The 25,414-nt window shown below is 42.2% G+C and overlaps 1 protein-coding gene across 1 annotated transcript in view; it reads right to left on the reverse strand.

Annotated features, from left to right (window-relative positions):
- The window catches only part of USP48 (ubiquitin specific peptidase 48), a 1,688,863-nt gene that overhangs the window by 1,579,929 nt on the left and 83,520 nt on the right, over nucleotides 1-25,414 (reverse strand). Inside the window, exon 2 of the mRNA XM_069610955.1 lies at nucleotides 24,815-24,935. Coding sequence (XP_069467056.1) covers nucleotides 24,815-24,935 — 121 coding nt within the window. The remainder of the gene's footprint in view (nucleotides 1-24,814; nucleotides 24,936-25,414) is intronic.

A 25,414-nucleotide genomic window follows, 5' to 3' on the forward strand; every position in this document is an offset into this window, starting at 1 on the left:
CATACGATGACAGGGTAAAGGCCCCAGACTCAAGCAGCCAACACCAGTGCTCCTACAGGAATGGCATGAGGCTCAAGATTCATCCACAGTTCTTTCCGAAATTCATGCCGGAGTCCGGTCTTATTGTAACGTAGGGCCAGCCCTGTTTCAAACCACAGGCCCAATCACATCTCTCAATAGCAGTAAGCTCCACCCCAAGGGAGGATAGACCCTACTAAATAATGCAGCTAGCCCATTCTGGAAGTGGCAGGGTTGATCGCAAACTGACCAGCAGGGGTGAAAGGTCTCCGCCTCTGAAAATGTTTTATGAGACCTTCGTTTTGCTTTACAAACGAAGACATTACTCATTGAGTGTTTTTTGTTGTTGGGAAGAATAAACACCCAGTTACTGCAATCTAAACCTTGCCTCATCCTCTCTGTACATCCCACCCACCTATCCTGTCACAAAAGGAAGAATTATGGCTGAGTGGAGCAGTTGCGGAGATGTTCTTTGAATAGTAGGGTCTTCCAAGTCCTCCCTCAAGTGTAGGATGGGGAGGGACATTCTTATCTGCATTGTTAACTTCACATAAAGACCGGGTGTAAAGAAGGAAAGGGACAGCTTCCTAATGTCCCCCCCACCCCCTCTTGCAGTTTGTGTTTCAAGCCTGGCAATAATATGGCTTCTGGTGGTGCACTGGCCTCTGGAGATACTTAATTCCGAGTCAGGTAGAGTAGCGTTTTGGTTGTGGCTGCTTTTCAGGTTATTCAGGCGGTCTTGAACATGATGCATGTTTGAAGTGTCAGCCAGTGCATCTCCTGGAGGATATGTATGATGTGGTTGAAGTTCTACAAGTCCTGTGATTAGGTGTTCCGCGTAATGCTGGAGGACATCTAGAGGGGCCGAAGGTGACATGTGGGACTCATGTGAGTAAGCCATTGCCCCTGTCCAGTAGAGAAATGCAGAGATCGACATGGAGGGGGCGTGGGGTGCTATTTAGCTCCTGGCAGAGAGAAGAGTGCTCCTGGTAACCGCCTTGAAAGTCCAAAGCAGGAGCAGATTCAGCTCCTGCCGAAATTAGCCTCATGGGAACATGCATAAATCACCTGTCAACTTCACTGGTGAGCTAAGACAAAGGTCACTACTAAATAAAACAGGGCAAGTGTGCCGCCAGAAACCATTCCTTAAAAGAATCGCACACCAAGAAAATATAGAAATTGTAGAAACAGCTTGTGCACAAGTCAAGTGACACTTGCCTTTCTAGCATTTAAAAAGTATTTATAACTTAAAAGTTTTTCTTGAGCCCTGCTTTTGAAAGAATAGCTTCACTTCTTTTCTTAGACTTAGAAAGAAGCAGGGACACTAGTGATATTTCTCAAATGCCCAATTTCTTTTCTTCCTTTTGGAACCCCCCAATTCTTATTTCTTACATATGTTTGCGATCGACCCTGCTTTTAGAGGGATAAACATTTATACTGGCTTTTAAGCAATCCATAATAATTCTATGCAAGGCCCTACACCGCTCGCCTGGAGCCAAAACGGCATGATCCCCAATCCCTGAATTAGTGAATCTATATGCAGCCGTTCAGAGAACTTCTTAACCATACCCCAATTCCATTTAAGTGTAAGCCCGCCCCGACACACAAGTTAAGTCCGGTCTCGATTCATATGTTACAAAGGGTATTTTGAGACAAAAGGACAACATCACATGATCCCACTCCCACTCCCCCCCCTCCCCCCCCCCCCCCCCGAGTCTAAATCTCAACAGCTGACCAGACCACATGTGGAGCTCAACAGATTTGATCTGTAGAAGTAATCAATCTTAGAAGAGAGCTCATGTCCCATTCCCCCAAAAAAGCGGTCCCAATTCAATCCCAGCTGGATATCACAACTAGACGAGGCTGAGCTCCCTCTGGCATCATTAAGCGCCCTTCCCTCCGCACAATTTGCGTTGAAGTCTCCCCTCCCCACAATATGATACAATTCAGTTTTAAGTTCATGTCTATGGCAAAAGCAAGGCCCCACAAGGCCGGCCCAGTGTCCCTTTGACTACCGGACTGGTAAAAGTAAAATAACCCTTCAGATCTAAATGTGAAGTGCACATAGTTTCTTGAAACGAAGATTTTAAATACTCCTACTGCCCGCAAGTTCTCCCAACATTTAACCAAGTTCTTCCTTCCACACACGTTCCAAGAAACTACAATCTTTTCTTGCAACACTGAAAGGCTGTAAAATTATATTATGAACAACTGTTACACAAGGCCATCCAAGTATTTACTGTGTTTGAGCTGACTATAGAACTAAATGAAGGATACAGATTTTTAAAAAATCAATGTAGTTTTTGCTTGCAACTCTCTCCACATACATGCTCACTTTTACATTTTAATGCACTTTGAGGTACAGATAATGCCAGTTACAAACTGTGCCTGCAATTACAGCTGGACAGTTGCCTTAAGGAGACCTTTCAATGTAACATCAAACAGATTATTGACTGGGATCTTGTCTAACCTCTCTGTTAAGGCGAATTCTATTCTGAAAAATATTCCAAGCTCTGTAAAACGCACTTAACCAAAAATGGCTGGTTTCCTTCTGCGACTTCCCAAAATATGCATTAAGTCTAGTATACGTCAATAGAAATGGAAGGTCGGACCAGGGTCTTAATGTTAGGGCAGCACCGGTGTAACAGGTTGTCAGCTATAATAAAAAACACCTCCCATGCAAATATGCTATGGATCCTAAGAAATACCACATAAGTTGCCTTTTCTAAATAACTGTTCACTAATGTTTTGGTGTCGTTTAATATTGAACAATTTTGCCATTATTCCACAGCTAGACATCAAGATATAAACTAATTTGCTCATATTTTGTCAGATAGTGAAATTTGTTACTGAGTTAATGCTCATGAAACAGAGGCCTTAACTCTGTAAAATCTATGAATCTTAGGTTGGAAACAGCAGGTATTACACAACCAGTCAACCCCCCTGAGGTCCTTCATATATGGGTGATTAACCCCTGTGAAAGACTTTGGCTTACGTCATGAAGCAAAAATCTTGGCATTTAGTCTATTCAACTCCTTCACCATTAACACATTGTCCAGCCCTAACCAAACCAAAAGCACAACCAGTTACTTTTAAAACCGTACCCTATATCTTCACCTAAAAAGTGAAGGCATAGGGTGGAGTAGATAAAGGGTGCAGCAGCAGAAAAGAGAACAAGGTGGTAGCAGAGTAAGAGGCAGCAGCCGAAAGTAACTGTCAGTCCGTGAGAGTATAGCAAATGCAATATCTGTAGCAAAAGAAACAGTGTTCAAGTGAGTCATGGTGTAGCAACAGATATGCATAATGACTGTGGTAGGGACAAAGAGGGAGGCTGCCATAGGAGTAAATATAAAGGGAAATAAATATGAATCTGTTTTGTACAAGATCATAATAAAATGATAGTCGGTAACAGAGTGGAAGAAAGAGCAACATGAGTTACTGTAATGGTGCGACTGACACGTGGCATAGTGGTTGATCTAGACTTTTAATGCAATTAAAATGAGAGAAAACGTACCTCTACTTAAACTTCCCTCCCTCAACTAAAATGCTAGTTAAATCGATCAGGATGTCGGTTTTATCAACTTAAAGGGTCCACTGAGTTGTTTCAAAATGTTCCTATCACTCTCACACTTGTAACTAAATTAAACAGTTGTACTAAAGTTCTTGGTCCAGGAGAATGACCCCCACGGCCCCTCCTCCTGGACTGGGCCACACAGTTCTGGCTAAAAGTTTGACAGCAGGGGGAATGGCTCCTATCCTCCAATTACAGCACTGTACAAACAAACTGTACAAACAAAAAAAGCATGCAGATCCAGCAAAACACTCGGCATCACAAGGTTCAAGACTTTATATCCTGGGGAATGACTCCCTTCCCTTAGGTTCCTGCTTTAACCCTCCTTGCCAGTTTTGTTTTCCCAGTTCACAATACCAGAGGGAATGCTTTCCTTCCCTCTTCCTTAGTATCTATTTCACAGTTCAAAACACCAGGAGGAATTGCTCCCTTCCCCAGTCTTTCTTGTGCTCCGTTTTAAAGTTCACAACACCAGGGGGAATACATCCCTTCCTCATCTTTCTTAGTAAACAAAGACCCAATTTTTACAAGGGTCCCTTACCTTGGTTTCTCTAATTTCTCCAGTTGTACTTGGTGTATACTCCTGCCATGTACTAGGACACAAAAAAGGGTTCATAACCTTTTTCAGACCCGTACTTCTCTATGACTTGTTTTTAGTAGACCTGGTTCACTCTCCTGCCAGGTACAACCATGCAGAAAACAACTTCCAATGTGCTCTCTTTCACTATTTACATTTGGGAGTGGTCTGTGACCAACCACTGTGCCAAGGGTTATTTTATCTGACGCTCTCTCTCACTCTTAACTAGGACTCGCACACGGTCCCCATCTGGATGTCTTTCCTCTACAGTTACCTGTTTCTTGTGAGCTCTTCACCAGATCTCTGCTGGGCTGCAGGTCTTAATTCGTGCTGCTCTTCTCTGCTTAAAGTGATCCTGCGCAGCTCTGCAGCAGGATACGGTTAGCGGCCACAGGGTTGTTCTCTGGACACCTGGACCACCCGCTTCGGGTCACACTGTCATCTTTCCACCCCGCCGCCCCCCCCCCCCAGCTCTACTTAAGTGGCTCCACACCACCAAGACAAGGGTTCCGCCTTCCAGCGTCCATACTTGTCAGGTCCCCAGTTAATAGGAGGTAATGGTTTAGGTGCTCCTTGGTGGCATTAGTAGTAGTTGTGGCTTGGGAGGGTTAAATTGGTTGTGAATACCATTTTCCTTATTAACAGTATCAGCCAGCTACTATTGTCTCAGTCCAAGATGCACAACTCCCTGCAAAACAGTGATTGGCCTGGAGACTATTGTGATGCAGTTTGGAACCTCAGGAGAGGTTCTAAACTGCCTTTCATTCACATTCATCCCAAGAGAGGTCTCAGCCTTTGAAGCTCCAGAGAAAACTAAGGAAACAAATCAAAAGAAATCACAGTCTGACGACAACTACAGGAAGTGCCCAAAAACAAGATTCAGATAAGTGATTGGGGAAGTTAAATTCAAATTTCAAGAAATAAATTATTTTCAAATATCTGCATTAAATTGGAAGAAATATGAACTGTAATTCTTTTTTAAATAACAGCAGATGATGAAAATTGAAGAGCAGCGTTTTATCTGCTACTGTAAATAAGTTACTGTAACGCTTACCTGGACTCCACAGGAGCGTAATGATCCCAATGCCTTCTGAACTGCTAAACTGTTGCTTTAATAGTTTCTTCCCATCATGCAAAAAGAAATAACAAGAAAAGGGGGTGCTGAGATTGTTAAGAAACGTGAGAACTACTAGAACTCTAGATCTGTCTTCCTCTTAAGAATAACTCCCCTTAATTCTAAAACCCACACTCCTCACCTTTGTTTTGAGTTTAGGGAGCTCGCTATCCTGCTATCACAGAGGGGCCCGTTGATGATGAGGTTCGGAACACAATGAGATCTCTTATTGATTTTTTAATTCTTCTTTTCTTTTGTAGATTCTCAGAAGAAAAAGGCCTTCATAGAAGAGTTTTGAGTTTCATGGGAAAGAATATGAAACCCCTTCCTGAGTTAAGTTGAAGCGTTCGCCATTGGTGAAGCGCACAAAAAATGGTGATGTCTTCGGTAACCTGACAAGGTGTTTAGACTCAGGTAAGAATGCACGCGCAATCAGGAAGAAAACGCTGCACATCGTGAATTTGCTTAGTCAGAAAAACCTTCCATCTCCTACTGCGAAGCACGGTTCTCAACTGTGAGGTGAGGTATAACACTATGAAGCTTCAGGTGAGTATGCGCGTATGAGTTTTATCTTGACTAATAATTCTGTAAAGTTTGTTTAACTATTGTACCTTTTATTTGCAGGTCTTCGGAAAATGAAAGGATACTGCGGAATGTTGCTGCGGCTGCGACCTGAGGCTGAAGACTGAAGTGGAACTGTGACGGAAAAATTATTCGACTGGAAAAAACTGCAGCGGAGGAAACCTTTGAGCAGTTAATTATTTTCTTTGGTCTATAGATAATTCTGTGAAGCTGTAGAATTGTTAAGATTTCTTTTTCTTTGATTTCACAGGTTCTGTGAGCAGAAGCGCCAGTAGCGTTACACCGTTGTCAGCTGACCCAACGCGAAGTGCACGTTACTGCAGAGGCGGGGCTTATGTAGTCCCCAAGGTCCAATGTCTAGAACACTGCTGAAACTCCCCCCATGACCCACAGGGTGGCCATTTTAGGGGTATGGGTATGCGATCTGATCCCTATGGAAGTCTATGGTAAATTAATGCTGTGAATGGTGTGCATGCCATGTGTGCCAAGCTAACACCCACCTATAACCTGCTGATCTATACAATGAATACCCCCTGGGCTGAACTCCTGAATCTAGGCTGGGACCCTGGAGGTGATCATGACAGTTACATTAGAAGTAAAGTTATTTGCAAAGTGACATCATTTCCAAGCAACTAATGTGAGGTGTCTGCGCGCACGTTGTATTGTTGCAGCAGTGAGCACATTTGTTTTAGCAAGACCTTGCTTGCGTGCACTTACCATGGAGCTGTTTATTTAGTTTCCAACTCTTTTCATTTGAGTCGCGTTTAAAAGAAAGGACCCGGCGACACATATCTGTGCTTCGGGTAAAGGGAAGGCTTCCAGTTTCTGAAGTCCGTTGCTTATGGTATCCAGCTGAGGAGATTAGTGAGTGATCGGTTGTCAAGGCAGCGGAAAAGACAGCCAAGGCTTCACAGGTAGCAAATCTAGCGCAGCCGCAATGAAGGTTGTTAGTTTAAGCACGTTCGTCTCGGTTCATTTTTACTGCGAAAGCGCAGAGGAGTGACGCTGGTTTCCTGCATTACGATTTGAAACATTTTAAAATTCATTTATTCCTCACAAGAACAGAGTACAAGTAGTGTTATGAACGTGAGTTAAGAAGTCAGTCAAGGAAAAGCACGGCTGTGCTGCCACATAGAAAGTCCAGCTTGAAAGACATTGCACATAATGTAAGTTTAAAGAGAAGATAGAAAAAAATAATATCTAAAAGATCTTAAGCACCTTTGAATGAACTTGGAAGACGTTATTTAAATACAATTTAGAGTAGTTCTCTTCATAGTGATAACTGGAACAGAGATATTTGAACCAGTGAACCAGAACATATATGTTTTGAATTAAAGTGCAAAAGTTTTGAGGCGGAAACAGTGAAACAACTGCAGCAGAAAACATTGAAACTAGTCTACTAGAAAATCTTATTTCCTTAAATTGCCTCCAGGCTTTGGGTGGAGGCATTCAGGTAATCCAGGAGAAAAGTGAAGGTCTTCTTTTAATTAAGCTAGAATATGTTAATTATGATGTCTAATCAGTAATGCATTTATTGCAGGTTTTCCTGAAGTTGGGAGATCCATGAGTAGAAGGGAACCATAGGAATCCTGACAATTTGTTATTTTATCCACTTCCCCTTTGCCCCGGGCTGGTCTACTCAATAGTTGTTGCAATGGACTACTGGGTGAACTAGTTTGGGGGATCTAGTGGGCTATTCGTCTGCTCCTGCAGGATTTAGACGCTGGGACTTGATTATGCTTGGGGAGCGGGATGGTCGCAGCTTCCTTGGCATCCACACGTTGAACTTCCTGAGTTAGACTGTCTCTCCTGCTGGTTGGCTGGCTCTTTTCATGGAGTCCATCATCTATTTTTATATCGGCTGGTTGGCAATAGTTGCCATAATACACAAAGTCCCTTTTCGGTGTCATTGGCTTTTCGGTCATTCTTCCTCTGTGCGTCCTCCTCGTCCCAGTACTTACTCTCCCTTGGGTAGTCCATGTTTTTCCTCGTCTCGTAGAAGTCAAGTCTCTAGATATTCATTAATAAAAGAGTTGGATTGGAATAAAAGTGACACTTATAAAGTGGGCAGGTGTATGGTGTGGTGGGTAAGGGTTATTACACAGCATCTCCCTTGGATGTTCGTTCTCATCCCTAGAGGGGGGTATCTCTCCCCATGAGATCCTTCCGCTGAGTACTACTCCCCCACCCCCGTGGGGGCAAGGGGGCTATCTAGTAGCGACCTCTCCTCTCTGGGAATGGGCTCCCCCTCAGTGAGAAGGGACGACATCCAAGGATTCATCACAGTACACTATCCCAAGAAAATATTTATGAGACTTTAACAGGTCCTGGGTCAGAGGAAAATCTCCTGGTCAGATGCAAATCCTCGACAACCATAAGATACTTTCAGCTCCTTGAATCTTAATTTCGACCCCTGGAAATGACCAAGGCTTGGACAACCATTCTGAAACACAGAGCAGATATGAAAGGCTTGGCTTTGCAGAGCAGCATAAAGCTGCTACCATTCTGCTTGGGTCTTCTTGACGATGTGTGTTTTGAATGAAGTCACCACCAACAGCAACGTTTTTAGTGAAGCTTGGAGGGGTCTCCAGTCACTTTAACCCTCAACATAATGTTTGCCCATGGTCCCCAACAGAGGATATGTGAAAGATCTGTACATGGGGCCCCACAGAAAAGGGAACCTCAGTGAATAACTCTAGAACCAATGTTCTACTCACCAATTTGTGGGGTGGGAGTTTGCGGATGAGAGTATGTCGTCACCTTCCGGGAGTATAGTGATTCAGTACTAGATAAGCAGGGTCAGCCCAGAAGCCCTACAGACATGAAGCAATAGAATCAAGGTATAGAAAGACGCAAGTGAGGGGTTCCACAAAAGAGGTCTAACTGGAAAAGCATAGGTGCAGTGCCTGCATAAGTAGCTTGAGGAGCAGCAGCCAGAGAAGTTGTAGTTATCAACCGCATGGACAGTGACCAGCACAGAAGGCCTGTTGCACTAGGGGAAAAGAACCACCACTTCAGGGAGAGCCTGATGTGTCTGAGATTAAAACAAAACTAAATAAGAAACAAGGTCCACAATCGAAAACGCTATATAGAAGGGTACTTGGAGCAGAAGCAGGAGATTTCGGAGCAGTTGTCAGCTGTATGAGAAAGATCATCATACAAGGACTGCACTGCCGACAGAGGAACATACTTCTGACCATAGCTGAAGACGAAAAGGCATTTTAACAATGGTGGGTGGGAGATTGAGCAATAGTCCCCCTAGCCAAAGGGTCGCAGTTGGATCACAAGGCAGCAGGACATGCAACTGAAATACTCCCCACAAGAAGGACAATACCAGGATCCAGCTACACTCTTTGGTAGTACAACAGAAGGTCCATCAGAGGCAACACCATGCTGCAATGCCAGATCACTGCAGTGCTCAGATTACAGGGTCAAGCAACACAGGCGAGTTGTGGAAATTGGCGGTGTACCAAAATCCCTTCAGGAGAACTGATCTAGGTGTCCCCTCTAGATTTTTATACTTAATTTTTATTAATTTTCTTAAAATGAACAACATACAACCATCCCCTCGTACTAAACAACCCCACACCCCCACACATGACGCACCATGACTTGATACATCCGCCAGTCCTGTGGATATGATTTGCGTGGACGATTATTGTCCTTAGTACCTTAACATTTCCATCAGGCATCGCAATCCTCCATGATCGCACATCCATGGAATGGCAACCAGCACTTAACCCAGGCCCACCCACCAGAGTCATTCGCTCAGTACTGCCCACCTAAGTTTCAACAGTGGCAATTGCAGATTGCTGGAGCAAATAATGTGTGTACGCCCCCCACATATTCGTAACACAACACCGCTGCCTATTCATCGAGCCCCACCCACCGGGACATCTGTTAGAGCTACACAGTCCAGTTTCTTAGAGTACAAAACATACAGGTGCAGAGATCCATTATCATCCTCGGGTCAGTAGTCAATGATGCTTTAAGATCAAATCCCCGTAGTTAAGAACCGATGCAGAGAAATGTCCCAGTACACAATGTATGCATATGATCATCAGATTAGAAAAACTGTTCAAATATTGATAAGTATAAATAGATATAGCAATGTAATAGTCTTAAATGTAAAATCTTCCTCAGGATTATTTAACAAAATGTAATCCAGAACATCGCTCAATGCGTTTCCGGATATAATCCCTTCATCAGGAGCATAATTTTCAGATCTAGAAGATGAGAAAAGTAAAGATATCAGTATAAGGATACTAAGTATTCTTTACATAATGTAAATCAAAATAAATCTCATGATTACGCAAGTTGGTTTACCTTCTTAATAGAGAAAGAAAATCTTTTAGTAAATCTTCTTTTAATAATCTGCAGTGAATCTTATTCTGAAAAAGAATAGTAGTGGTCCACAGATAATGTTGAAACTTTAATTCCAAAATGTCTGTAATAAAAGAGCAACCAATAGTGTATTTGAAAGCTAAATAGGTGAGATGTATTGTACGAGAAAGAAGTCCATTGCTTACCTCAGCATTGGGTGATATATGATATGACATGATATGATAGATTATTTATATAGCGCCTATACACAAAGTGTTTCAAAGCGCTTCAAGGCAAGGGAGGGAACAAGGGAAAATACAATGACATTCTTACAGGCCATGAACAGTAAGGATGTGAAATTAACTATCGTACTCGGCCTTACGACATTTCAGATAGTGCAAGAGCTAAGACATAAGGGAGGGGGAGAGTGGGAAGGAAATGGAAACAGACAGGCGACTACCGTACTAGGCCTGATGACATTTCTGGTAGAGCCGGAGAAAGACAAAAGGTGAGGGAGAGGGGTGCAGAAAGGGAGGGGAGGAACAAAACAAGCGACTATCATACTAGGCCTGACAACGTTTCAGATAGTGCTGGAGGGAGGGGGGGGCAGCAAGGGGATGGGGGAGCGACAGACGAGGTTGCTATCATACTAGGTCCAGGGACAATTCTGATAGAGTAAATGCAGAGAAGAAAGTAAGGGGAGGAGGGGAGGAGATAGGAAAAGGGAGAAAGGAAGAGGAGGAGAGAACAGAGTAAGCAGTCAAAAAGAGTAGGGAAGCAAGAGTGGAGAGCGAATACAATTGCAGAAGTCAGTAGTAACACATAATGTTGCAAGCCTGGATACAAGATGAAGATGGGAACAGCATTATTAAGGGTCACCACGAGTACAAGATCCAAAGGAAGTCCAGCATGAGAGTTGAGAAAGGGTGACGCACCGTGAATCAATGAAGTCCATAAAAGTAAAATCCAGCATTGGCCACAAGAAGGTGAAACCAGAATGTAGCAGTTGAGACTCCTGTGTGTGGGAAGTGGGGGGAGGGGCACAAGGGAACAACACGGGAGGGACCAGATAGGGTGGGGATGACCGGTGGGGACAGAGGGTGTAAACACATGTTGGTGTATGCTTACCTGCTGATTTAGCAGGGGTTCGGGCCCTGGATCCTCCTGGTCCGAACAGGTCCAAACAGGAATCGCCCTTCCCTTTAGACGCCTGGGCGAGAGACGGTGATGAGAGTCTTAACTAATTGTTTCCAGAAAGTCCCTAGCCTAAACAATTATGTGGAAATTAGAAATTCTGCTAATATCTATTTCCCCCTTGAAATTAGAAAAGGGGCTTAAGTGTAGACTATTAGTTAACTTTCAACCCAATGTATTGCCAGAACAAAATGTCCACCATCACGGTCCGTAGAGGACGCAACAAATAACGTGGCATCTAAAATGGCAGCCAAATATATTGTCTAACGTTCAATGGAGTATGGCGTGAAGACGCAATTGTGACATCAAGTAAGTATGCATCAGAGGCAATCTCTGATGCAATGTTTAGTAAAATTAGAAGTGAAAGTCTATACGTTTCAAAGATCAGGGCCAGTTTGCGATCAATAATGATGAAAATGCAATACAAAAAAAATAACAAATCTTATGAGTCTTAAAATGTATCTTAATAGGTTTAATAATCGGAAAAGGTAAATGAAGTGCACGTTACCATATTTACATACTAAAAGGAGGCTTAGTAATATATAGATTTCACACACAAAAAAACACTTCTTGTCCTTGGTACATTCACACCTATCAGCGGGTTCTTTTGCAGGTCGGAAAAAACCTCAATTCTCACAAACTAGACTGTATCTCAGTGATGTGCACTTTTATGTCAAAAACACACTCCCACTATACAGCTTGAAGCAAAAGCACTCAATCCCAGAATAGTGCTAAAATGTAATTTTTATTCAATAAAAAAACATTAAAAGAAACACAAGTCAGCTTGGACTTACAAATTGTTGCTTGGCTCCATAGGCGTAGTGTTAGCGCCACACGTTCCGTCCCAACTCGGGACTTCTTCAGGCTAGATTTGCAGCTTAAGGCTTCTGAGCCATTTATCTAGGGTCAAACAGGAAGTAAAACCAACTCTTTCACGATCATGTGATCAATCTATGTTGGTCTTTGTAGATACTAAAAACTGGCAGCCATATTGGACTAGTCAAATTATATAGGCTTGTACTCTTTTTAGTTCAACAATTCATTACATGTTCAAATGAAACATTTGATGCTCAATTGTTTAGTGTCAGATTACATTCCCAGTTCTAATGTTTAAATATTAAAAAATAAATAATCTCAAAGATAAAATATCTAACAAATAACAAAAAAAACCTATGCATTGCATCATGCATGGCTACGCTCTGGAGACCGCAACTTAAAAGACTCTGGAAATGAGCGGCAGCTCATAAGTCTCTCACAATGTAAAATCTCCTGTGTATAACTCATTACTCCCCAGTGGGCATCTTTTACTCCAATCACACTGTTAGTCTACCATCCCATGCCTCAAGATCTCAATCATATCTATTCTCACACACATAATCAATGTGCAGGCATTGCAGGGTCACTGTACGATCGAACTGCGCCATCGTTAGATTATTATTAAGTCATACATATCGCGTTCTCAATCAGCCAAAGGTGCTCATTCCACATTGGTTGTACAGCCCCAGTGGGCGCAACAAGTTCTATTCCAAAAAGCATATCAGTAAAACATTGTTCCGATTTCTACTAGACGGAGTTAAACCATAGTCTCAGGTACATGGACCATAGTAAACAGCTCTTGAAAAGGTGCAAATGGACATTATTACACACCAATTCAAGGAATATAACTTACTCCATTTAAAGTGCCAATGCATGTTAAAACCAATTACAAAACCCAATTCACATTCACAATTACAACTTTAGGATTTTTGGTATCTTTTGAAAAAGTGCAAATGCATCTTCAAGTAATTCAAATATTCCCAATCCTTTGACAACAATGGTCATCTACTGGAAACATCTCCAACTAAAGTGGCACTGTAAATTAGGACCAATCTACAAGAACAATTCATAATCAAAACACATTACATTACAATACCAACAGTCTGATTACAGCAAAACACTTAATAACAAACTCTCAGAAATAAAGTGCTAGTGCAAGTTCCAATGATCTAAGCAAATACTGAAATGCAATCAAAACATTACATACAATCACCCAACAAATGTAATGTAAGTTCTTCTCCTGCATCATGACCATGGGGTTTCTTAGTATTAAACGTAATAAGTTTAGATTCTAATTATCTCAAGGTACGTTCTCTGTTCCCACTTCTCCTATGGGCTTGTACATGAGCTAGTGCCAGAAATTGCATTTGTGTGGCATCACTAGAATGTTTATATGCAAAATGTACTGCCAATAGGTAGGTTACATCTCAATCAAGTATGGCCCTATAGTGTTGTAAAATCCTCAATTTAAATTGGCAGACAGTAGAGCCAATATATAAAAGTTTACATGGACAAATTATGGCATACACTACAAACTGTGCAAGGCAATTAATTGTGTTTTATCTTCCATATCTTATCAAAATTGTGTCCATAATGTAAGCTATTCTTTTTTCTGTGAACCGACACATTTGGCAATTATTACATTGAAAGAAACCCAGTGGTTGTTTAGATTTCCCAAGCCAATTCTCTGTCATCTTCTCCTCGGACACCATACTAGGTGCTATCAGGTCTTTCAAAGATTTTGCCTTGCCAAAAGTCATCAATGGTCTCTCACCAATGTAATCACTTATCGTGCTGTCTGTACATATGCTTATTAAGTATTTGCCAGATAGCTGTGGCCTGGTTACTGAATCTGCTTATGAATCTAATGGGTTCATTGATTTTTTTGCATTTTCACCTTCAATAGATCTTTTCTATTCCTTTTTGATGTTTGAGTGTATGCTTCAATTATGTCTTTTTTCTTGTAACCTCTTTTCTGAGAACCGAGGTGCCATTAACTCAGCTTCATTTTCAAATTCTTGTGGGACCGAGCAATTACATTTAGCCCTGATCATTTCACCATATGGGATGCTAGATTTCAATTTCCCAGGATGACTTGTGCCATGAAGTATTGCATCGGATGCTACTTGTTTTCTATGTAATTTACATTCTATTTTGTTCTCTCACATAGAGTTCTACATACAAGACCACCAAGTGTTCCTTACTACATACACAAGTCAATTTCAAATTCATATCGTTGATATTCAGCTTTTCCACAAAATCGGTGGTATCTCTGATGTACGAGTTGAGATCTTTTACAAAAGGTTATAAAAAACCGTCAAGATATTTAGAGATATTTTCCAGCAACAAATTTCTTGACAAGACTATAGGCCTCCCAGGGAGTGTAATTACATCTTTGTGGATTTTGGGTTAAAGGTACAGTGTAGGAGTAGTAGGAAAGTCTTTCTTCACAAACAATACTTCTTCTGGTTCCATAAGGTTTTTATATTTATAATGCAACAACATTGTATCCAATTCTTCTCTGATCTTTTTCAAGTGTTCAATTTCTATGACCTCATAGCATTGTTCATCTTGTAGCAGTCTGTAGGCTTCTTTCATATATTTTAACTTAGACCAGACAACTACTCCTCCTCCTCCCTTGTCTGCCTGTCTGATTACTATTGTTATATCAGTTTTAAAGATACAATCACAGCTCTTTGTAGGGATGTTAGGCTGGATGTATTACTTGTAGTTTTAGATGCTAAAGTCCTGAGATCATTAAGAACACATCCTTCAAAGATATCTATGTTGCTGCATACAATTGCAGGATTGAATGACAACTTGATTTTTAGGCCACTCCCTGTAGTTATCAGTGCAGATTCCTAAATGTTCTTGGATAAATTGGTCATCCATGGTGGTAACCAGGTCTACTGGTTGTATCTCGGATAGCGTAGAAAGATTGCCTACAGTTGTTCGATCCTTCGTGCTCAGAATACTGGGAGTGGGAATAGGTTCCCGAGATAACTTGCGAGTCTCATGTACTTGAGTTGCAAATAACTTTTTCAGTTTTATTTTCCGGAGGAATTTAAACAGATCTATCCTGGTCTCAGTATAATCAAAATATGTAGGACAAACACTCAACCCCAGTTCGAATACTTCTTGTTCAGCAGTTGTTATAGTTCTTTCCGAGATATTGAACACTCTGGACTACAAATCTGTCCTTGTGCTCCTCTTCCTCTTGTCTTCTGACCTCTTCCAGAACGTGTTGCCCGACTCGTTGGATTCCCAACTCCCACATTTCCTCCCCTCCTTGTTTTCTTGCGTTTCCTCTTCCTCCTCCTGGTTGTCGACCTCTGGGTTTCCTGTCGTTTTTGCTTTCCATGTGAAGCAACTTGAACTCTTCTGAAAAAAAAAAAAAAATGAAGACGAACATGTTTTAGGTCGGCACCTGAGGATTCTACCTCTGAGGATATGGATTCTGTTGTATCCGCATTTGTCACTAATATTGTCTTGTTGTTCTTACAGTTGTTCTCTTATAGGGTCATCATATTTTCATGCAAATGTATGAATTCTACCTTGTTGGTGGTCTTTTTTTGTCCCTGAGGAATTTCTGTTTAGGCTTAGGCTGCAAATCTAGCCTGAAGAAGTCCCCGGGTTGGGATGGAACGCATGGCGCCAACACTACGGCTATGGCGCCACGCAACCATTTCTAAGTCCATGCTGACCTTTCTTTCTTTTAATGTTTTTTATTGAATAAAAGTCATATTTTTGCACTATTGTGGGATTGAGTGCTTTTGCTTTAAGCTGTATAGTAGGAGTGTGTTTTTGACATATAAAGTGCACTTCACTGAGATACAGTCTAGTTTGTGAGATATATATATATACACACACACACACACATAGCATGAAGTCTTCTCATGTCGTCATGTTATCACATTTTTCTTCATTAACACGGATTGTAATACTAAAACTAGTAGTCATACCTCATGGAGAACAACAGGGACAAATTGTCAACAAGGGCTGATCTGTATGCCAAGATATCTCTATAGGTGAAATCAACAACAGCAGGGTAGAAACAAATATCAGAAAAGATGTTTCATAGGATACCAAGTATAGAATCAATATAGCATATCTCATGTCATTAAGTTTCTCACTGTCATTAATATGTATTGTAACACAGGAACATGTGCTCATGCCTCAAAGAATAGCGAACATTTTTCAACAAGGTCTGATATTTATTCCAAGATATCGCTCTAGGTGAGAGCAACTACAGCAAGGTAGACACAGATATGCCAAAAGATGTTATATATGGTATTGATGTGGAATATAAGAATGCTCCAAAGTGAAATTCCTCATTCGTCATGATTTTTTGTTGAGATCACCTACTCTTGGCAGTGAGTCTATAACCTCTAGTACCACACACCTCAAGTGTGAAATTATAGGTTTCTGCTCATGGAAAGGTCTATAGACGGGATTTTTCATTGCCTGTGCATATATTGGACTTATGTTCTGTCCAACATTCCTTGGTCTTATGTGCCCCACAAAGTATCTACCACATGAACAGCAGAAGCCATAGATTACATTTCATTTGTCACATGTCGCAAAATGCTTTAACTTAATATGTTGTCCTGTCTGTGGGTGTCTTGTGGAGTTCCCATTGGTGATATTGTTACAGTTATTACAGTTGAGATGTGGAATGTACCATTTTTAAGTTTCTGGATACATTTGTGTCATTTGTTTATTTCCTTTTGCCTTAATGAGTTTATTACAGACATTTTATCACTGTTTAAAGTCCATAATGGGTGGTTTAGGGAAGAGTCGCGACAACTGCGAGTCCAGTTGGATAAGTCTCCAATGTATTTGAATTATTAATGTTATTTGGTAACTCTGACTAGAGTATTTCACGGAGAGGATACATGGAAACTACTTGTCTTAACTTGAGGAACAAGAATTGTTGGTCTGGTTCGATTGTCATTTTCTTGTGAGTAGCTTCATTGAGCACATTATCAGGATAACCTCTGGAGGTGAAACGTTTTGTCATGGTTGTACCCCTAGGTCTCACTATCCAATATTATACATTTTAGTAACAAACATTGGCTATAAGGTAAAATGTTCTTCAAATGTTGGGGATTAAAAATAAGATCGATGTGAACAATACACTCTACCTTCATCTTCCTATAGTCTGAGGTAGATAATTTGTGGATCAGTGTATTTTTACATCCAGGAAGTGTAATTCCGGTTGGCCAATTTGTAGAGTATATATAATTAAATACTGGCGAATGAGCAGTGTTGAGAAATTCAACAAACTCGAAGTTATAACTGAGTGCCACTCCAAATGTCTAAAATGTCAAATGTATTGTTCCCATTACAGCGGTTTGGGGGACCAAATCTCATGGTAACGTACAATAGTTTTTGCAAAATGATACATCAAAATATTTGTGTAAACTGGTGCCATCCCTGAACCCATTGAGGTACCAGATACCTAAAGGCAATATTAGTTAAACGAAAAGATTGTTCTACAAGGATAATGTTAGTAAATTTGAGAGTGAAGACTTTATTTGCCTGGAAACACTCTTGTTGTAAGAGCAGCATTTCAAGGACTTCAATTCCTTCCTGATGTGGGATGAATGTGTAAAGACTCTGGACGTCCAGTGTAAACAAAATAAGGTCCATATGGAGCCCGTGGAGTTCCACCCTTGTACTCAAAAAGGTTGAATTATCCCTCAGATATGTTGTAGAGAGTTGAAAAAGTGGTTATAATACTTTGTGTAGGTATTCATCCAATGGCAGTTTTGTCAATTTCGTATGTATTTTGGGCAGTGCATACAATACTGGTTTAATGGGAAAACATCTGTCCAAAATTCCTCTGGAGACTAAAACGTCTGATAACGGACAGTACAACTTTAGAAAAGAAGTGTACAACCATGACAAAATGAATCCTGTGTAAGGGTGTAGACGTAGGAGACCGACACAAAGGAGGCATGGTTTTGGTTATAGACTTTCATTAGTGTGCAAAGAGAAAACCCTATCTGACCCCACTTTCAAGAGGGGTTTTCTCTGCCTCAACTAATTCTAAGGAAATTGTCAGGATGTCAGCCTAAAGCAAAAAGTCTGCTTTTGTGTGTCAAAAGCCCAATTCCATCCCCTACACTATAACCTTAACTAAGAAAGATGGGTGTCTTGTTGGGGCAGAGGAATGGCTCCCCTCTTCTGGACAACAATCCAAATTTCAGTTCTGGGTGAAGCAAACCAAATTGTTGTTCTCCAGGAATGTATGCACGACAGTATATCTCCGTGGCAACGCGCTTGTCTTGGAAGCAAGACTACGCAGAGCAACACAGGTCCTCGCTTAAAAACCTCTATGTTACTAAGAACGTTATAAAAAAAACAATTATAATAATAAATCTAAAGTCACAAAAAGGTTCTTGGAGCATATTCCTGCAAAACACACAAATGTCTTGTATATTCACAGTATTAGTGGGATGACTCCCTCCCTCCAACTTTCTTTGGTTTCTCAATGGTTCTCAAAATGCCAGGACAAATGTTTCTCTCCTGGTGTTTAACAGATGTTTCACAAAACCAAGAGGGCATTTCCCTCCTCTTGGTTCTTTCCACAATGCTCATAAGACCAAGGGGTATGTCTCCCCATGCCTGGCCTTTCTCAAAGTGCTCTTCAGGATCTCCAGTGTTAACCGTGTTCACATTCTACCTGGTTCACTACCCTGCCAGATAGGATGACAACGACTATCCCAGAGGCAATTTGTCATTGGTTGTGGGTCCCAGACCATTCTCAGTTCCTCAGGAGTTCCACCTGATTCACTATCCTGTGATGCATTCTCCATTGTCGGGTCTCGGACCATCCTTCTTAGTTTCTCTCTTCACCGCAGGTCCCAGACCCCCCTCCCCCACCCCCCCATTTTGTATTGGGGCCCTTTCTCCTTCGGGTACCAGACCTCTTTGGCATAGGCTTCTCTCTCTCTTGGGTCCCAGACCCTTTTTGTATTTGCCCCTTTGGGTCCCAGAACCTTTTGGCAAAGGTTTCCCTCTCTTTTGGGCCCCCCCCGCCCCCCAACAACTGTCCTGGTCTCCCCCACCCTCTTCTGAGTGCTTGCCGGTGTCTTGCGGGTGCATACAGGCTTTGATTCCCCTCTCAGGCATCTCCTGATCCTTCCAGAGACTGCAGCGGCTATGCAGCAGCACCATGTGGCCTCTGGGTCTCCTCTGATCATTCAAGTGACTACAACGGTTCTGCAGAGGTTCCGATAGGCCTCCTGGCCTTCTCTGATCGTTCCAGGGACTGCAGCAGCTCCCAGCTGCTAGGCTGCACAGTCCAGGCAGTTTGTTCGGTCCAGGCGGTTCGTTCGGCTGGGTGCTCCAAGTCCCGCTCCAGCCTTTCCACAACGGACCTTCTGGCGACATAACTGCAGGCAGATATCTTTCCCTTTCCCTGCAATTTCTTCCTTCGTATGGGGATCGAATCTCCCGGTTCCTCCATTGAGGGCGTAACAGATTTGGAATTCCCTTTTCTGTTTTAATGGTAGCTCGGCCAATACGAATCCTCCGACAACTAGGCCGTTCAGTAGAGGTGCTCTTGATGCTTCTGCACTTCTTCCTCAACCCAGTACTGATGTTGAGGACTTTCAGTGAGTCAATTGGTCTCTTCCTAGTCTCAGTACATAAGAGATGCATGCCCCTTGAGGAGTACACACTTTTCCTTGTTTCAGAACTGGCTACCTGGCTAGTATGGCAAAGGTGCAGGAGTACACTAGGGAAGGTACTGGTGTAGGGGGAGGAGGGTTAAGGAAGGTGTGCCAGGGGTTGGTAGGTGTTTCAGGGTTATGTGGGCTATGGAGATACTGCATTCTTCCCAGGTTGTCACTAATCCCATAGGGGGCTCCACTCCCCATGAGATCCACCCTTTGAGTACCAGCCCAGGGGGACTGATAGCAGCCTCAGCTCCCTAGCCTCATGGGAAGAGGTTCCTCCTAGTGGAGAAGTGACGACATCCGTGGATTCATCACACCCGACAATGTGCTCAATGAAGAAAAAAGAAAATGTATCCAGAAACTGAAAACTGGTACATTTCCACGTCTCAATTGTCATAACTAATAATATCACCAGGGACAACACCATCAGACACCTACAGACAGGACAAAAAATTAAGTTGCAGCATGTTGCGACATGTGACAAATAGAATGGAATCTATGGCCTCTGCTGTCCATGTGGTAGATATATGTGGTGCAAACAACACTTTGGACGTTGGACAGAACATAAGTCCAATATATGCACCGGTAATGAAATATCCGCTGTCTATAGACATTTCCATGAGCAAAACATAACATTTCACAATTGAGGTGAGCGGTACTAGAGGTTATACACTCAGTACCAAGCGGAGGTGATCTCAAGAACAATAAAACAATCCCAAAAAGATGCTCTGAATTGAGAAACGTTACTCGCTGTTCCAACTTGGGATGCATGAGGAATTTCACTTTGAAGCATTCTGAGGATGTTCCACATTAACCACATGTAACATCTTTTGAGGTATCTATGTCTACCTTGATCTAGATGCTTTCACCTAGAGATATCTCTTCGAATAAATATCACACTTTTTTGAAAAATGTTCCCCTATTGTTCTCCAGGAGATATGAGCATTTGCTTCTGTATTACAATCATTAATGACGAACAATATGATAACATGACATGAGATATCATGCTATGTCCATTTTATAGTTATGTTGATATTTTGCAACATTACTAAGAAGCCTTTTAGTCTGCAAATATGATAATGTGCACTTTTACTTTTTCCCCCCTTAGTAAACATATAAAGATTATTTTTAAGGCACGTTCCTTTTTTTGTATTGAATTTATCATTATTTATCACAAACTGGTCCTGATCTTTGATCGTAATAAAATGACACTTATAAACATTACCTCAGATTGCCTTCGATGTGTGATCACCCGAAGTCATCACACTATACGCCATTGAACGTCAGAATATATATGGCAGGAATTTTAGATGCCACGTTATTAGTGGCGTCCTCTACTGACCGTGATGGTGGAAATAGTTTCTGGGGAGATATTAGCAGGCTTTCTAATGTCCACTTACTTTTTGTCCTATAGACTGTCGGAAATGATTAGTTAAGACTCCCATCACCTCCAACTGGTGAGGTTAGCAATGGACTTCTTTCTTGTACAATATAGCTAATCTATTTAGCCTTCAAATACACTATTGGTTGCTCTTTTAATTCAGACATTTTGGATTAAAGTTTCAACATTATCTCTGGACCACTACGATCCTTTTTTGGAAGAAGATTCACTGCAGATTATTAAAAGAATATTTTCTCTCTATTGAGAAGGTAAATCAACTCACGTAATCATATGAGGTTTATCTTGATTTACATTAGGTAAAAAATATTTACTATCCTTATACTGATATATGTTTACTTTTCTCACCTCCTAGATATTGTAGACCCAGACGCACTGCACTCTCGTCTTGCAGAGGAGTGTCACAGAATCTTTTCTGAAGTGAGTGTGGCAGAGAGCGACTATCAAGTTCCTAAGCAGATCTAAGCGACAAGAGACAGCTACTGCAAGATTATGTTATAGTTAGCTCTGGCAGATTGCAAAGCTCAGGGGCTGCTGCATGTCCTTGCTCGGTCCACTCTTAATGCAACTGGTCTTTCAAAACGCCTCACCGGTGCAACCTTACACATGGTGAGCATGTTTTTCTGTCTGTGTGAGGCTCCCCATGAATACCGCCTTCATTCACAAACTCTGGAAAAGTTGCACCCTTGTATGGGTCAAGGGATAATGCCACAAGGAAGTTTGTGTTCCACTTAACAGCAGAAAATGTGTGCATCCCCATATAAAGTTGGCAACAGTAGTCTTGCCACATTTGCAGTGCCCCATCAGCCAAGTTGTGCTCTCTATGAGGTTTGCCAGTTCCATTTCAAGTAGGAACAGCAGTAGTAGCATCTCACTGAGTGACGAAGCAAGCATCCCAAAGAACTTCGGAAGACTCCACAGATATCTTAGCAGATAACAGATATTACGCTGCAGCTGTCACAGAGTTGGTATCAGAAATTCTACTTCCAGTGCTTGGATGTTTGCGGTAATCATTCACTGCATCACTCTGCTCGCATATGCACATATGTGCTTCATATTGGAACAGAGTGATGCAGTGAGGTTCGCATCCTGGAACCCACGCCAAGAGACTGGCCTCTTGGTATTAAGTGTGTTAATAAATGCATCTCCAGCACAACATATGTAGGATAGACTTCCAACAGGTTGCCATTAATGGCCTTAGCTGCTGGTGTGGCAAACCTGAAATATGTGCAACATAGTTCTGGCACTGTGACTGAAATGTTAGAAGAACTTCTGGGCCACACCAATCGTGGAATATACAGCTGATGAAATGTGTCACCAACACGTCGAGGCTATGGGTGAAGCATGGAGCAAGCTGGTCTGACTAACCCTTAGGGTAGCAAGGGTAGCATACATTGTCAGCTGCCACAAAGCCCAGTCAGGAGTAAGCCAACACTGCTATGGAGAATAACTAAGCAGTGGGCTTTGCCATCAAAAACGTATTTAACAAATTAGCTTGATGGTAAATCGCATACACCTTCTGTGGCCTAAGCACTACTTAAGCAGAAGGAAAAATGCACTAGGTGGTCAGTAATGGCCCCGTAATCAGTGCTTTTTTTTAATTGGTCACCTTGTCCATGGAGAAGGTCACTGCCTGCCTCCTCGCCCTCCCACCACTTCTCTACTGACATTGTCACAATAGCCACCATCTAATTGAACAACTGCTGCACAACAGTTCTAAACAAGTAATGTTGACTTGGAATTTGCCTGCGGATATCAGTTATTCTAAGCAGCCACAGTAGGTATTGGCAAGGGCTCCTCACCATGAATCACTGTCAGGTTGGCAGTGAGCATGAACACTCAGTCACGTGATTTGGAATATGTTTGTCACAAGCCAATACCTCTGTGGCAGTGGGATGGGAGATAATAGGGGGCGGGGGGGCATTTATGTTCCAAATGAAACAGTTCTTTATGTTATACAACACAGGTTGGAGAAAGGCCTATTCAGAAGGGGGCGGGAACAACACTGGTTGGCCTTAATGAATGAGCTACAAATACTATGGCGAGGACAGGGAAACATAACAGCGGTCAAGAGCAGAGTGTGACCGCCGATACTCTCTGAAAACCCTAGTGTACTCAGGGGGACCACCAAAGAGCAAGATCAGAAAATACTCTAATATACAAATCCAAAGGGATTTAGGTTGTGTGAATTCCTATAGGGCGTCTGGCAGCATACTATTATTCAACAAATAGTTACGGGCCAAAGTAGTGTCAGGATGGAGGAATAACCAAAATAAATATGTGAAGGGGCCGACCTGTAAAAGTCCACATTCTTCGTCCCAACAGGACTGAATATTCAAATTCCAAAGTTAGTTCATGCAAGTGTCCTGTGGTCCTTCATGCATAAGTCTTGCCTACCTGAATCAGATCTGGTTACCTTTCTACCTGGTCCTCATCTCCTGAAGGTTATGTTGTTGCACCAAACACCCACCAGCAAGATGCTTGCCAGACTGAAGACCTACATTATTCTCACCCACCAAGGGTCCTGTCCTACTCCTGAGCTTGAACCCACAACAGGCAGAGTTCCCATCTCTCCTTGCTGGCTGACCGACTCCTGCCAGAGTCTGAATTTATAAACTCAGTGTGTACACCAAGTAGAGCTTCACAGTCGCCTGCAGCCACTGCTCAGGAGGGCTTGGTAAGCCCTTTTCTGTGGCTCACAATCTCATGACATGGTCCACAAGATGTCCACCGGGTGCGACTTCCTGAACAGAGCAAGGAGCTTGGGACCCTCTAGCTAATTATCTGGTGCCTCACTCGGATCTCCCAATTTTGGCTCAGACAAGAACGGTTCTATACTTCTACCGATACAACACAAATATTGATTTCTCTTGGGGAAGATACCTTCTCTAGGTGGCTTGAAGGGGCAGCAGCTGCAACCTGGGGGGTCAGGGGGGTTGGGAGAAAGGACAGATAGTGAAAGATTCTCCATGTACCTCCTCCAGGGCTTGCATCAAGTAGCAAGCAGCTTCTCTTGCTCACCAGATTCTCGCAGACCTTTGCAAATGCTCTTATTTAAGGGTATATCATCATAATGCATTGGTATGCATGGTTAGAGTATGTATAGGGTTCGCCGGAGATTGCAAGCTAGCTGTATTACAAGGGATGATGGTACGGACTGGTGGCAGTTTACTAGCAATCGGGTGCAGGTCAGAGGGGCTCTGGATGTCCCTGGGCCTATACATGATGCCATATCAAACGAGCAGACAGCGATTAGGCACCCAAGTACACCCCTTAGAACACACTCTGTAGAGTGCAAGTGACAATAAATAGCCCTAGTTTGCCTAATCCGGAAGACATTCTACATAGTAAATGTGTATTGTGGTTATGGACTCATTTGGATGTTTAGGTCTCCTGTGTAGAAGTTGTTGTGGCGGTTAAGGATGGAACCTGAAGTCACTACAACACATAAAACAGTGGCGCATCGCACCAACTCAAGTCTTGCTAAAGGACTAAACAAGTAAATAAATGTACAAAATCACAGAGGTTTCCATACCTTCTTTCTCCTCTCTGAATTTGGGTCATCAATGTTGTGGAAACTATTCTCATCTATTTCCCCAAGCCAGATATGTTCACCAATGCCAACCAAGCAATTTGGATTCCCTTTGCAGTTCCGCCTGCAACAACAAAAAACACAAACAAAGAAAAGTGATGGATGAGGGGCAAATATGCAACACAATAGTGTACAGTCTAAACAAAAAATAGTCTATTTTCTGCTGGTCAATTATTGTTTTGTATAGAGTTAAACATACCACCTTTTATCCAGGTTAAGAGGTGAACAATGCTTTTCACAGGGTGAAAAGCCAAAAAGACAGGATGTTCGATAATAGCGCTGCTATTAGCACCATATGTTTTCCAGCAAGACTAGAAATGCGAAACGGCCAAATACAGTTCTTGGCATTGAAAAGTGCCACAGCTTGAGGAATACCCACATCTATGAGTCGGTAGTAATTCAGAGGAATTTGTGCAAGAAGCAAGGAAGACGCCCTCCACTACACATTCCTTAACAGACACTTGGCACTGTTTCCTAATGCAGAGGAGAACTGGAAACCGCATAGGGGCATGCACTACATAGCAGCCCACGGTGCAGCTGCTC

This window comes from Ambystoma mexicanum, chromosome 8 (genome assembly GCF_040938575.1).
Source record: "Ambystoma mexicanum isolate Mex_15411 chromosome 8, UKY_AmexF1_1, whole genome shotgun sequence".
Taxonomy (NCBI): Eukaryota; Metazoa; Chordata; class Amphibia; order Caudata; family Ambystomatidae; genus Ambystoma; species Ambystoma mexicanum.